At 44.1% G+C, this 14,324-nt stretch overlaps 1 protein-coding gene across 1 annotated transcript; it reads left to right on the top strand.

Moving 5' to 3' along the window:
- Positions 1–4,081: 4,081 nt before the first annotated feature.
- Positions 4,082–12,724, top strand: LOC111219782 (dihydropyrimidinase-related protein 2-like). The gene is made up of 15 exons (XM_022742570.1): positions 4,082–4,184; positions 4,713–4,801; positions 4,921–5,105; positions 5,191–5,355; positions 5,919–5,980; positions 6,057–6,137; positions 6,474–6,542; positions 6,725–6,845; positions 8,165–8,321; positions 8,438–8,579; positions 9,015–9,099; positions 9,432–9,517; positions 9,698–9,877; positions 10,051–10,216; positions 10,428–12,724. Exons 1-15 carry the CDS (start codon positions 4,146–4,148, stop codon positions 10,517–10,519), a joined length of 1,719 nt encoding a protein of 572 aa, XP_022598291.1. The 5' UTR covers positions 4,082–4,145; the 3' UTR covers positions 10,520–12,724.
- Positions 12,725–14,324: the final 1,600 nt, after the last annotated feature.

Here is a 14,324-nt window from a genome sequence, read left to right as displayed (position 1 = left end):
CCACACATGCCCTTCTTTACCTGGGAGTTAGGGGCGGAGTCAGACACTGCTAAGATGGCGACGGTGGAACACACACACACACATACATACATAAAATTCATACCCATCTGTTAACACAACCTGACTGAAGTGGTTCATGTAATGTTTATCTAATGATAATATTAACTGTCATGTTATGGAATGATGTATTTATTTTCATTAAGGCAGGTCCAGTATGTATGAAGAAGAAGATCCAAGTCAAGTCATCCCGTAGCACTCTGTAGGTGCTTGTGCGCAGGAATACAGGAGTTAAGCAGTTGAAAAAATGTAGTGCCAAAGGAAAATGCTGTTTTCACAGGAAGATAAAGAGCTGAAAATATTCTACATGAAGCTACGTTTAAACAGATGTTGGATTGTTTCAGTGTTTTAGTGTCTAAAACACGTTTTTTCTTGTGGCGTTGCCCACAGCAACACATCACTCTGACGCTCTGCCAATGCCCCGGTCAGCTTTCCTAACTGAGACCACGCACATCATAATCTACTGTATTGTACTGAGTATATATGACAATCTCACACAACCTCACGTCATAAAACCCGAACTGTCCCTTTAACATCACTGACTCGTTTTAAGAGTCAGTTACACTGATTAGAAAACAGCATTTTTATATTAAACCTGTCTATTCTGACTTAAACGTGCAGTCCACCATACTGATCTAGTCTGTTCATGAGTCCACTACACACATTATGGATGGAGCATGGAGTCCTGCCATGGAAACCACAGAAGCTGCTGCATCATTGAGCTGAAGCTTGACTGAAGCTGTTTGGTTGAACTGTAGAAGAACATCAGCTCCGTGTATGGAGTAAACCTCCTCCCACAGGTGGAGCAGGATCTGGGTCTCTGCCGCCTCTGGACTTGGACCAGGTTTCTTCAGGATCATGTCAGGGTGTCTGTCCACCTGCTGAAGCTCAGGAGAAGACAATGACCCTAAACCTCAATGGAAATCCACCTTCTGGAGTGGTCCAGTCAGACCCAGACCTGAACCCAGTAGAGCTGCTGTTAGCTCAGAGAGAGAACCTGTCTGACTGAAGCAGTTCTATAAGAAGAACGGTCCAGACCTCATCCTGAACACTGAGCAGGCCTGATCAGCAGCTAATGAAGACCTGGTTTCAGGTCCAACCAGGTTTTAAATCAAGGTTCACTTTCTGTTTCCACCAGAGGTGAAAGGTTCAGTAAAGACCCAGAGATTAGAGCTGTCTGACATCAGAGACACTGAGTCTGTCCTGATGAAGACCAGATCAGATTTAGGACCACTTAAAACCAGATCACAGACACTAAGTCTGATACTAGTTTAAACACATCGAGTTTCTCTAAGATTTTATTCTTACTGTCGGAGACAAACGAGATCTTCATGTTAACATAGAGAATTTGTTCTGGTTCACTGAGTGTGTGTGTGTGTGTGTGTGTGTGTGTGTGTGGGTGTGTGTGTGTGTGTGTGTGTGTGTGTGTGTGTGTGTGTCAGTAGATGAAGTGAATCTGTCAGGCAGATAAATCCAGTTAAGACTGAAGCGACTTCGGAGTTTCATATCAGTAATGAGCACTGACCTGTTTGTGTGTGTGTGTGTGTGTGTGTGTGTGTGTGTGTGTGTGTGTGTGTGTGTGTGTGTGTGTGTGTGTGTGTGTTACAGTGTGTGTTACCAGGACTCCTGCTGTGCATCGTTTTGTGTTCATTGAAGCTGAAACATTGGGGCCACTCACTGTGATGTCATGACGATGACATTACCAGGTCAATAACAAACCAATAACATCTAAAATCAATCAATAATTTCACAGACTGTGAGGATTGATCTTTAACCTGAGGATGTGTAAACAGGAGAACCTGATGCAGAACAGGTCTGAACAGGATCATCAACCACAGGGTCTGAGGTCTGAGTGGTGGGACGGGCTTGGACCAGGACTGGATGGAGGTGTAGGTGAGTCAGGTGGGGTCTGGCTCTCAGTGAGAAAGAGGACCAGGACGGAGCCTTGTGGTCCAGTTGTCACCTGGTAGGAGCAGGACCTGGTCCAAGTGAGACCTAATGAGACCTCTCCAGACTCTCAGACCACAGTCTGTCTTTCTCCCTCTGATTGTTTGCTCTCAGTTTGAGGTCTCAGCTCCGCCCTCTTCCATGACCTCCTTTTCCTCTCCTCCTCCCTCTTGTCTCCTCATTTATCGCCTGAGGAGATAACACACACACACACACACACACACACACACTCCTTGTCTCCTCTTCCCCTCGTCTCAGATCAGATCAGTCCATGATGTCTGAGAGGAGGTGCTCTCAGGAGGACGACTGCTCCTCTCTTCTGTCCCGGCTCGGTTCGGACTCTCCGCGTCCTCGGATGAAGTATGGAGGGATGTTCTGCAGCGTCGAAGGAGCATTCGAGAACAAAACGCTCAACTTTGAATCATTCAGTCCGCAGACAGAGCGACGCCGGGCTGCTCGGACCCAAGCTGACGGCCATGACAGAGGAGGACAGACTGTGGTGGTTCCCTCTGGACACGCCCGGGAAAACTACAGAAAGAGAGAGGTTCAAATTTAAAAACTTATTTATTCTAATCTTTTTCTAAGTTTTATGTAAAGAGAGTTTAGGAAGTGTTTATTTCACTTCATTGTTCCCTCATCAGTCCACACTCTGTACCAACTGTGCTAACAGCTAACTGTTAGCAGCTAACAATTAGCTAACCACTGAGCCAAATAATACAGTGTCAACATGGGATCAGAACTACAAAACTACAATACTACTAAATACACAAGTTCAGGTGTGGAACATCAAGCAAGTGTGTTGGAGCGGGTACCAGAGTCTGATGAGTCAGATGAGTCAGAGTCTGATGGGTCTGATGGGTCTGATGAATCTGATGAGTCAGAGTCTGATGAGACAGATGAGTCAGAGTCTGATGAATCTGATGAATCTGATGAATCTGATGAGTCAGAGTCTGATGGTTCTGATGAATCTGACGAGTCTTATGAGTCAGCTGCACTCTGTAAGTATAATGTGTGTTGGAGCTGATGCCAGTCCAGGTGCATGACTCAATCTTACCTCAGTGCAGATGTTGATCCAGCTGTTTCAGTTTAGATCCAGGTTAAATTTCATCTCATGTTCCTCTAATGTTGAACAACATCACACTAGAACATAACAACACCAGAGTGAAGACTGAATGTAAACACTGAACATACAGAAAATAATTGCACAGCTGAGTAATCATCAATCATCTCAGTCAGTGAACTGATCACTAAGTGAGATGATGGATGGTTACTGTGAAACATTTAACCTCAAATTATGATGCATCATTAAAAATTAATTAAACCCATCAATAATTAGAATCTTTATTCTACTGTGGTTATACTCAGTGATATTTTCACTGCAGTGAAATGTCTGAGTCCTTCCACCACTGTGTGTAACATCAGAACACACTATCAGACTAATAATCTATCAATAATCAGGCAATCAGTTAAAATCAATCAGTACTCGTTCTCCACCACCCCCCATCACCCGGCCACTCTCAGAGGGAGAGTCTGCCTCCTCTGCAGCAGGTGAAGTCAATGACAACCATTCATTGTGTAGTGCATAAAGCACATTCGGAGATCTCATTTCAAAATAAAAGTGCGTGTAGGATTTAACTGCAGCTGCAGAATTTACAATGAATGTAAGGCTCATGATTCATTTTACACTTTAACTTATCATCAGCTGATGGTTATAACACAGAAACGTACCACATACATATATATATATACATATATATATATATATATACTCATCATACTCATACTCATCTCTGCAATGACCATATAAGGCTGTTCCACTCATATATATATATATATATATATACCTAACCCTTATATGGTCATTGCAGAGATGAGTGTGTTATCTCACGAACACACTAATCCTCCTCCTGAACAGGGTCTTCATCAGTCTGAACGGGTTCTGAACAGAATACCAAATTCTTCTTGCATCAGGGTTAGGGTTAGTTATGGTCGTCCATTTTATTTTGAAGCTCCAAACCGGAAGTCCAGTGTGTGCGTATTGTCGGGAATGTGACGTCAGAGTTGACGGAAACAACAATAGCAGACTGTGTGTGCATGTGTGTGTGTGCGCGAGCTGATCAGCCGATCACAGATCGATCAGGATGTCCTTCCAAAACAAGAAGAGCAGCGCGAGACCCGCGGTAGGTCCGAGCCGGGCCGAGCCGAACCGAGCCAAGCCGGAATAACCCGTATAACCGGGCAGGTGCGCCATGATGCTGCAGCTCCGCTTGTCAATCACCGGGCCGTTAGGACCAGACCGAGACTGACTGAGCCCAGCGGGTTTACAGCAGCTGGCAGGCCCGGTCCGGTCCGCTCGGTTCGGTTCGGTTCTAAAGCTTCAAACAGAAAACCTGATTTTCATATTCAATACATGGTGCGTTCAGTTAATGTGGGACATTTCATCTTTGTCTGGTTACACCTTTTGATTGAGGCTAAAAATGAGAACCTTGTAAAGGTTCCTTTAAAAGAAGTGGGTCACACGTCAATGACAGAGCTGAAACGTCCCTGATACAGTAGACTTTCTAGACCCTCATCAGTCCTGCACCAGGACTTTTTAAACCCTCACCAAGTCTGGATGAACCCTCACTGCAGTTTGTTGTCAGCAGTTCTATGTGTTTAATTTTCACTTGTTGACCTCCTATTTTACCCAGCATCCTTTGTGTTAGCAGAGTGACCGTCTGATCATCAAAGGAGGAAAGATTGTCAACGACGACCAGTCATTCTACGCTGATGTCTATGTAGAGGACGGGACCATCAAGTAATTACTTTCATATCAATAACATGATCCTGATGTCAGCTGTTGACACCTGACCCCCTGACCTCCAGGTGTGTCATACCTGTTATTGTCTCTAACATCACTTCATGTGTCCTGATCAGGCAGATTGGTGAGAACCTGATCATCCCGTCCGGCGTGAGGACAGTGGATGCATACGGTCAGCTGGTCATCCCCGGAGGCATCGACGCCAACACCAACCTGCTCGCTCCACAGAAAGGCCTGAACCCGGCCGACGACTTTTACCAGGGAACCCGAGCTGCCCTGTTTGGAGGAACCACCACCATCAGTCAGTGATTACTGATAACCTATCGATACTGATCGATCAAGCTCCAGTCAAAGAACATGAGTAACACTGATGTTTGTGTTTACAGTGGACCACGTGCTGGTGGAGCCGGGGGCTAGTTTACTGTCAGCATTTGATCAGTGGAGGGAGACGGCGGAGCAGAGGGCATGCTGTGACTTCTCTCTTCACCTGGACGTCACTCGCTGGCACGACGGACTGTACGAGGAGCTCGAGACACTCATCAAAGATAAAGGTCAGACCAGCTCCCTGCTCCTCAGAGAACAAACTGCTGCTGCTCAAACTTCCTGTTGTGGCCTCCTGTGACCCCTGCGACGTCCTCTGACCTCCTGACTCCGCTCATCAAACTGAATTTAAAATTATCAAGATGAGAGCAAAGACTGTGAGACTAGAACAGACCAACTGATCCGGACTCTATCTTCGATGATGAGTATAATTTGAATATGATGACTGATGGGACCCAAGGTGGACTGTTTCTGTTCTAGTCTGGGTCAGGTGGGTCTGTTCCAGCTCCCAGTCCCCTAGGCTCTACAGTCTTACACACCTCTCCATCCAGGGTCTCAAAAGCTTTTCCCTCCTTTTCTTTTTCAGCTCAAACATCTCAGCTGCTGCTGTTGGCCATGTTTGTTTTGGTACAAGATCATGTGACAGTCTGCAGTAGTTACTGAGCAGTGGTTCAGGTCTAAGGTTTCTGCTCCTTCAAGATGGTCAGAGACTAAAACAGCTCTGTGTACTGCTGAGTATTACATGCAGTACTGTGAGTACTGTTGAGTGTTACCTGCAGTATTTGTGTTCCAGGTGTGAACTCCTTCCTCTTCTTCATGGCATACAAAGATAAATTCCAGAGCTCCGACTCTCAGGTGAACCACACTTTCTTTATTATTACTGTTTGTTGTTTCTCTTCCTGTAACTGAATTCTTGCTTCCGTGATTTCAGCTGTACGAGGCGTTCGGGGTCCTGCGGGATCTTGGAGCCATCGCCCAGGTCCATGCTGAAAATGGTGACATCATCGATGAGGTAATACATCCTGCCCAATTGGACAGGTGCTCTCGCTTTTTTCATTGAGTCAAACAGAGAAACTGATCATTTCTGTTTCACACTGTTTTTACAGTGAGAACTAGTGTAAACTGGTTTAAACTGGATTAAATGGTGTAATCTGGTTTAAACTAGTGAATTGGTTTGAACCTGTGTGAACTGGTGTAATCTGGTTTAAACTTGTGAAATGGGTTCAAATGGTGTGAACTGGTTTAAACTGGATTAAATGGTGTAATCTGGTTTAAACTAGTGAACTGGGTTCAAATGGTGTGAACTGGTTTAAACTGGTGTAATCTGGTGAAAACTGTTGTGCTTCAGGAAGAGAAGAAGCTTCTCTCTCTCGGCATCTCAGGACCTGAAGGACACAGTTTATCTCACCCTGAGGAGGTAAGCACTGTGAGACACACCTGAGACACACCTATAACACACCTGTAATACACCTGTAATATACCTATAACACACCTATAAAATACCTGTAATACACTTGTACAAAAAAAAATTGTATAAACATCCACAAGGTGTGAGAGGTGTGTATCATTGATGGTTTGTGTGTTATGACGTTTTTACAGGTGGAGACAGAGGCGGTGTATCGCGCCGTCACCATTGCCAAACAGGCCAACTGCCCACTGTATGTTACCAAGGTCATGAGCAAATCTGCTGCTGATGTCATCGCCAAATCCAGGAAGAAAGGTGACATCATCATCAATATCATCATCATCTGTTCCTCATCACACCTTTTAATCCAGATTAGGTCCAGATTTAATTTAGATTTCAACTAGTAATTTTCTCCCTTTTAAAAAATGTGAACATCCAACCTGGTCTGTCAGTCCTCGGGTAACTGTCCCCTATCTCTAGAAGTCCAGAGCTTTCAGTATTTCAGGTGGAATCTCATCCACACCTGGTGACACCTGCAGAACCTTTTAACTCTCTCAGAGACCAATGACAGAGAAAAGTCCCCCCCAGCTCTTCCAGCTCTCAACCAGCTTGAAAGAAATTCCTTCTTCAGTTTAACAGCTGATGTTCAGCAGTGGGTTCTTTGATTGCTGCCATGTCAGGTACCAATGACCTCTGTCTACAAGTCTGGGCAGTACCCTCAAGACATGGACCACTCTGACTCAGTATCCTCAGCCTCTCCTGGGGTGCAAGAAAAATTCCTCCAGAGGTGAAAGTCATCAACCTGATGTTCCCAGTTCACCGTCTCTACCTGTTTGGGTGTACCAGGTCTGTCCTCTCCCACCACCTGATCCGCCTCACCACCAAATTGTGATCAGCTGACAGTGTCCAAAACATATGGCTGCAGATCTAATGAAATGACCACAAAGATGTTCATTGATCATTGACCTCAATTGTGCTGGCACCAAGTATGGAGGTCTGTCTGGTGTTGCCCACAAGTGTTGAGGTACCCCAGTAGATCTATGGAGCACTAGCTTGGCTACTCCCAGACTGTACCCTCTACAGGACTCCACCTAGAGACTCTAAAAAAGTTGTTCAGTTCATGAACACAGACAACAGTGAGAACTTTAGGCAACACTCCAACACAGCAGGACCTGAAGACGGTCCAGCCCCTGCGCAGGAGATTGAGTCCACACCTGGTGCTGTGAGTAAAAGATGACCTCAACTATATATATTTGGTAACCTTCCACCCCCTGAACGAACTCTGGTTCCCTCCCCACTTGGAAGTTGATGATCCTAGAGGTCAACAGACCTATGTCCCCTTTTTTGCCTGCTGGCTGGCTGACAACACACCCCAATGCTCTTAGATGCTGTGTCCGAAATGGGACAAAACTTGGCCATCAGACCCTCACTGGCGAGAATGAGAGGGGGTCTCATTTGAGGTCTTTAACTCACCTGGGACCAATTTGCCTTGGGAGACTCCAACAGGGACCCCCAACAAGACAGCTCCCAGTTTCATGGGGTGTACATGAATTCCTTTAAATTAAGATGAAGATTCCTAGAGAGATACTCAGGCAGATGTTGTGGCTTCAACTTCTTCTTGTTTGTGTCCTCAGGTATGGTTGTGTATGGGGAACCAATCACAGCCAGCTTGGCCACTGACGGCTCTCAGTATTGGTCCAAAGACTGGGCCACTGCTGCTGCCTACGTCATGAGCCCACCCCTCAACCCTGACCCTTCAACTCCACAGTATCTGACATCTCTGTTAGCATGGTTAGTATGACTTCACCTTTGTTACCATGGTTAGCCGTATTGTAGCCTAACCTTCCTCCTCAACAATCCAGGTGTACCAGGTGAACCTGACAGGTGCTTGTTGTGTTTATTTCCAGCGGAGACCTGCAGGTGACATCCAGCGCTCATGCCAGCTTCTCCACAGCTCAGAAAGCCGTCGGTAAAGATGACTTCACTTTGATCCCAGAGGGAACCAATGGGGTCGAGGAGAGAATGTCGGTGGTGTGGGACAGAGCAGTGGTAAGATTACCGTTTGACCCTTAACCCTGAGCTGACCACACACAGAGTGTGTCTCAGGTGTCAGGAAGCTTCCTCCCTCTTCAGGTCCTGATCACTTCACGTTATTGTTTTAATGAATGAAGATGTTTCAAACTTTCCAATCACTGGATGTAATTCCACTCAGTAACATTGACACATCAAACAGGTTGGTATGACATCAGCAGCCTGCAGTGGTTCTATCACTTCTTAATGTCCATGCAAGGTTTCAGGAGGAAAATGCTTTTGTCTAATCCTCTAGCTATATCCACTGCCTCCCTGTTCTCTCAACTCTGAGGCCTTGTGTGTCTGTATAGTATCAGCATCATGAATCATACAAATGTGGAACACATTTACACATTTTCCAACAGTCTCTCCTTGAAGACATTCATGGTATTTTGTCATACTGTCTCTCTACAGTCTACGGGGAAGATGGATGAGAATGAGTTTGTCGCAGTAACAAGCACCAATGCTGCTAAAGTCTTCAACATTTACCCACGAAAAGGTATCACATCCGTGAGACGAGTTACACTGTAGAGAGGATAAGGACACTGTTGGTGCTGGAATCCTTTATTTTACTGTCACTAAACTATAGAAGACGACAGGTTTACAGATGAGAGCTGTGATGTCAATCCATTTTATTCTGGATGTTCAATGAAACCATAACTTCAATGTAAAAATGTACAACTGAAGATGAAGGTATACTCATCCAGAAAAAGCCACCTCAGGAAATTCACTGCCTGAAGCAGTGATGTTAGTGGTTGTTAAAGCAATATTAAAACAGTATTTAGATGTCTGACGTAATCCAAAGAAAACTGATCTCTGTCCTCTGTTCAGGACGCATCGCTGTAGGATCTGATGCTGATATTGTTGTCTGGAACCCAAAGGAGACACGAACTGTTTCTGCAAAGACTCACAACCTGGTAACAACATGTCCGCCGCACCAATCAGTGTCATTGATTATCTAAAATAGTCATCATAAACTGATCCTCCTCCCCCTCACCATGCTGCCTGTGTGTGTGTGTGTGTGTGTGTGTGTGTGTGTGTGTGTGTGTGTGTGTGTGTGTGTGTGTGTGTGTGTGTGTGTGTGTGTGTGTGTGCAGACGGTGGAGGTGAACATCCTGGAGGGTATGGAGTTTCGAGGCACGGCATCGGTGGTGATCAGTGGAGGTCGAGTTGTTGTGGAGGACGGAAAACTCAACACAACTGAAGGTTCGGGACGCTTCATTCCCAGGAAGGCTTTCCCTGACACCGTCTACAAGAGGATCAGAGCCCGCAGCAAGGTAAACTACTGCTACTGGTTAATAAGGTAACCACCTGAACCCTGATAGAGGATCAGAGCCTGCAGCAAGGTAACCAACCAGCTGGATGACTTATTAGCAACCAACTGGTTAAGCAGTTAACCAGCTGGTCAGGTCGTTATTCACTTTTTCTCTGATGTTTGTCATCGACTTAGATGGCAGAGGCTCGCGGTGTCCCCCGTGGAAACTATGATGGTCCGGTCCATGATGTCATCAGCATGACTAAATCGGTCCCGCCTACTCCGACCAGCAGAGGCCCCTCATGTCCAAAAACCCAGACCGGCCCCCGAAACCTCCACCAGTCAGGATTCACACTGGCAGGTAGGTTATATCTCCAGTATCTTAATCAATTATCTGATCAACTAAAACTGACAGACACTGAGGTGCATTTTGGGTGAACATTTTGTAGTTGAAAGTACATACAGTTTATAAATGCTGCAGCTGAGTACTACGGGCAAATAATATGATAAAGAAGAAGATGGGATGATTACAAATGAACTATTAAATCAATCATCACTACTTCCTCTTCCAGGAGCTCAGATTGACGACCACATACCTCGTCGCTCTGCTCAGAGGATTGTGGCTCCTCCAGGTGGACGATCCAACATCACATCTTTATCTTAAAACAAGAAGAATCACACTGACACTTCGAGTGTCACTTTTACAACAAGACACAACCAACCTTACTGCAACCTTACAAATCCTACAACTGTATAACTAGTACTAGGCACTATAACAGTAGTATTTCACTAATACAGAACCCTACCATATGCTCACAAAAGTGTAGTACTTTAATAAGTACTTCATTCTCCAACTGAAGTACTTCAACTAGTACTAAACCCAAAACCCAATTATAGCCCCAAAGATAATATTTAACTCTAAAACCTTACAAACCCTATTACTGCACAACTAGTACTAAATCCTGAACAGCCACACAAATAGTAAAAATCCATACAACTACTACTAAATCCTGCACCTACTGTACTTCAGCTTAGGTAGTACTGAATGTTACAGCAATGGTACAACAACCGAACAACTACTACTAAACTAAACTAGGACATAATGCTACAACAACTGAGATCTAGTACTAGACCCTGCAACAATAATACAACTAGTATTAAACCTTACAACGACCTTACAGCTAGTACAAAGCCCCACATCTACTAAAACGTACACCTACTGTACATCAGTGGTTATAGTACTCAGTTTTTCAACGATAGTAGTACAACCCAACAAGTACTGCACCCAACAACTAGTTCTTAACACTACAAGTTATACTTCAAATAGGACTTCATGTTAAAATGATTCATTTGAAGTACTCTAATCCTACTCATGAGTACTCAACAACATCTCATCTCATCCTTCCTGAGGCTCCTCCCTCCATCATGTTCTGTCTGCTGGTAAAAGCAGTAGTAGTAGTAGTAGTAGTTGTAGTAGTAGAGCATAGCCCCTGACCATACTTTCTGTTTCCTGTTTCCTCTTGGCCTCCCATTCTTTCCATAAACTAATTCTGCTCATTGTACATTAAATCCATATTGTCCTGAAACCACTGTAGTCATTACTGTAAGGTCAGTATTAATGTTTCATGTCTCCATCGTATTTAAACTCTTCAAGTAGAATTTACCCAGGTCCATATCTGTCTTATATCTGTTAGTATCAATCTGACCCACTTTCAGTCTTACTCTGCTTCACTATGAGACCATTATCTGTTCATCAGTCTGTGGTGGTAATGTGTTCAGTCCTGTGAGTGTTTCTGTAGGTCAGATTTAGTCTGGAGTGAGCTGGACTGCAGGTTAAGTGTCCTGTCAGGATTAACTTTTTTTTAATGTACAGATCCAGTTTTAATTATTAACTTATTAATTAATTAAGCAACTTTAGTCTCAGAATCAGAGCTGGACTCTCAGACTACCACCGCCAGACTTTCTGTCAACTTCAAAACATCATCTGACTTTAAATGGTGCTAATAAATCCAGTGGTAGCCTGCGAGTTGCAATCCCTTCAAAACCACGCCAACTACAGGATGTAGATGAACTGAGTCCTCCCCCAGAAAGCTCTAAAACAGCCCCCCACCCCCTTACTCATTTGCTTCATTCCCCAAACCTCTTAAGGGATTTTTAACAGTGTGTTTGATTAGTTGAACACTTCGTTTGATACCATGATCATTTTGTATTTTTTTACAGTGTTTGTATCCTGCAGTGTTAGCATCAGTGGCCGTTGTACTCTCACACAGTTCAGACATCATACAGCCCATGGCCGCCATGTTGTTCTCAAGCTGTAGCAACATGTTGTTATGACCAGTTACTGTTGCTTTGCTGACAACATGTCGCTATGATTATGCTGGATTACAGATGCAGCTCCAACATGGTGGTGGTGTTCCTGCTGGTTGATCTGTTTCTGTAGCAGCAAGGCTGGGTATCGAACCTCCGTACTTTAATGAACTGACCGAAGGAGAATCGAAGAATTCCTCGTCATTAGAAACCAGTTCATCCGTTTGTTCATTCTTCAAATGGATTTGATAAAATTGGTATCAAGAAAAGTATCGTTAACAATTACTATCAGTACCGATATCTTATTGGTGTCAGTACTGATATCTAAAGGTTTTGATCGATACCCAGCTCTATGTAGCAGTCAGATGATTTTCTGTCCTTACAGATGCACTGGAGCCAACATGGAGGACAGGAACTCTTTGTATACATAGTAATAATGTGCAGACATGCACAAGTGTGTATATGAAGAGGGGTTAACATGGTGACAGTGCATATGTTGTTGTTGTTCCTGTAGTAAATGTAGAACTACTTCCAGTTGTGATGAGAGCTGCATGAATAAACTGTGAAGGGAAAAACATGATAGAGTGAGATGTCTGTTCTTCATCAAGCAGCCTGTCCTCACAGTCCTGATCCAGGTGAACCCTTTAACAGGAAGATCATACTGAGGCTTGGGAAGGGGCGTCTGACATAACACTGTGTTGTGTGGAAAAAAAAAAAACTAATCTGGTTCAACTTTTTCTGCAACACATCGTGATGTCATCGTGCAAAGCTCTGTGACGGCCAATCATGTAAGTGAACGATCAGACAGAAAAGGCCCACAGGAACAGGAATCCTGTTTATATGGAGTTCAATACAAACTGTGGCATGGAGGCTAAACTCATCAGCACCTTAATATGAACCTCCTGCTGCGTCTTCATGTATCTCCATAGACACTGACAAGTACAGCAACATACTGTGTACTACACAGAGACACAGCTTAAGTCTGGGCCAGAGTTCACACAGGAGGAAACCTGAACACACATCATGCTAACTTATAGGGATCTAGATTATGACCTAATCACCACACATTGCTCATGTATTTAGTTCAATGGAAACAGCTTCAGTCTCTCACGTTCAAATAAACACCGTCCACATGGAGCACCGTTAATTAAAAACCACACGACGAACCTGCGCCAATGATGTCATCAGAAGGAAGAGCGCATGAGCTCACGTCGTCACAGAAGCAGGACAAATGAATGGGTGTGTTTGACTTTATGTGGTGCTGCACAGCGCTGAGTTGATGTAATGCATTTGTAGCCGGTCTGTCCTGACACTGGCTAAAAATCTCTCTGCGTTGTGTTGTGAACAAAGGAGACGAGGACAACTGTTGTCTTGCCAGCCAGAAGGGGGGTGGGGGTGGGGGGTTATTCTGTGTATATAACATTTATGTTAGTACAGCCACTTCTTAGTCTCTCACAAACACCTCTCCTCAGCAAGCCCGGTGACCGACTGACGTGTGTAATCTCATTAACCAAAATCACTCAATAAATCATATACCTCTCATTGTGATCATATAGTTACAAGATCATGTTTCTTAAGTTATTTCCCCCCACCCATTAGTGACAATTTTTTAAATATTTTATAAATATGAACATACACAATATGTATAAAAATATCAAAACAAATAGTACAAAAATAAACAATATAATTACACAAAAATAAAAATAGGGAGCTCACATACCTGTGTATATAACATTTATGTTAGTACAGCCATTTCTTACAGTCTCTCACACACACCTTTAAGGGAGAGGGGAAAACAGCAGACCGTATGAGAGACATTCCCCGCGAATTTAGCTTAGCATAAAATCGCAACTCGCTTGCTGCGCTGAAGTGCTGTACATAACCACATAAATACATACAGACACCAACATACATGTCGCTAAAAAAAAGACAACATGAGGGCCTTGTTCAAAACAATATTCATGCCTCTGTGTTTAGTGGTTTTAGCACCTTTTAGCATCTTATTTACAGAAGCACCTCTGTCATCTTACCTCTCCTATGCAAGCCCAGTGACCAACTGAGGTGCGAAGCGACAGGAAGTGGCATCACGCATAGGTCAAAGGTCACACAGTGAAAGCAAAATTAACAAAATAAAAGCTCCCCATATAAACAATATACAAAAA

This window comes from Seriola dumerili, unplaced genomic scaffold, assembly GCF_002260705.1.
Source record: "Seriola dumerili isolate Sdu_G_001 unplaced genomic scaffold, Sdu_1.0 BDQW01000068.1, whole genome shotgun sequence".
Classification (NCBI taxonomy): domain Eukaryota; kingdom Metazoa; phylum Chordata; class Actinopteri; order Carangiformes; family Carangidae; genus Seriola; species Seriola dumerili.
This window is presented reverse-complemented; position numbering and strand designations above follow the sequence as displayed.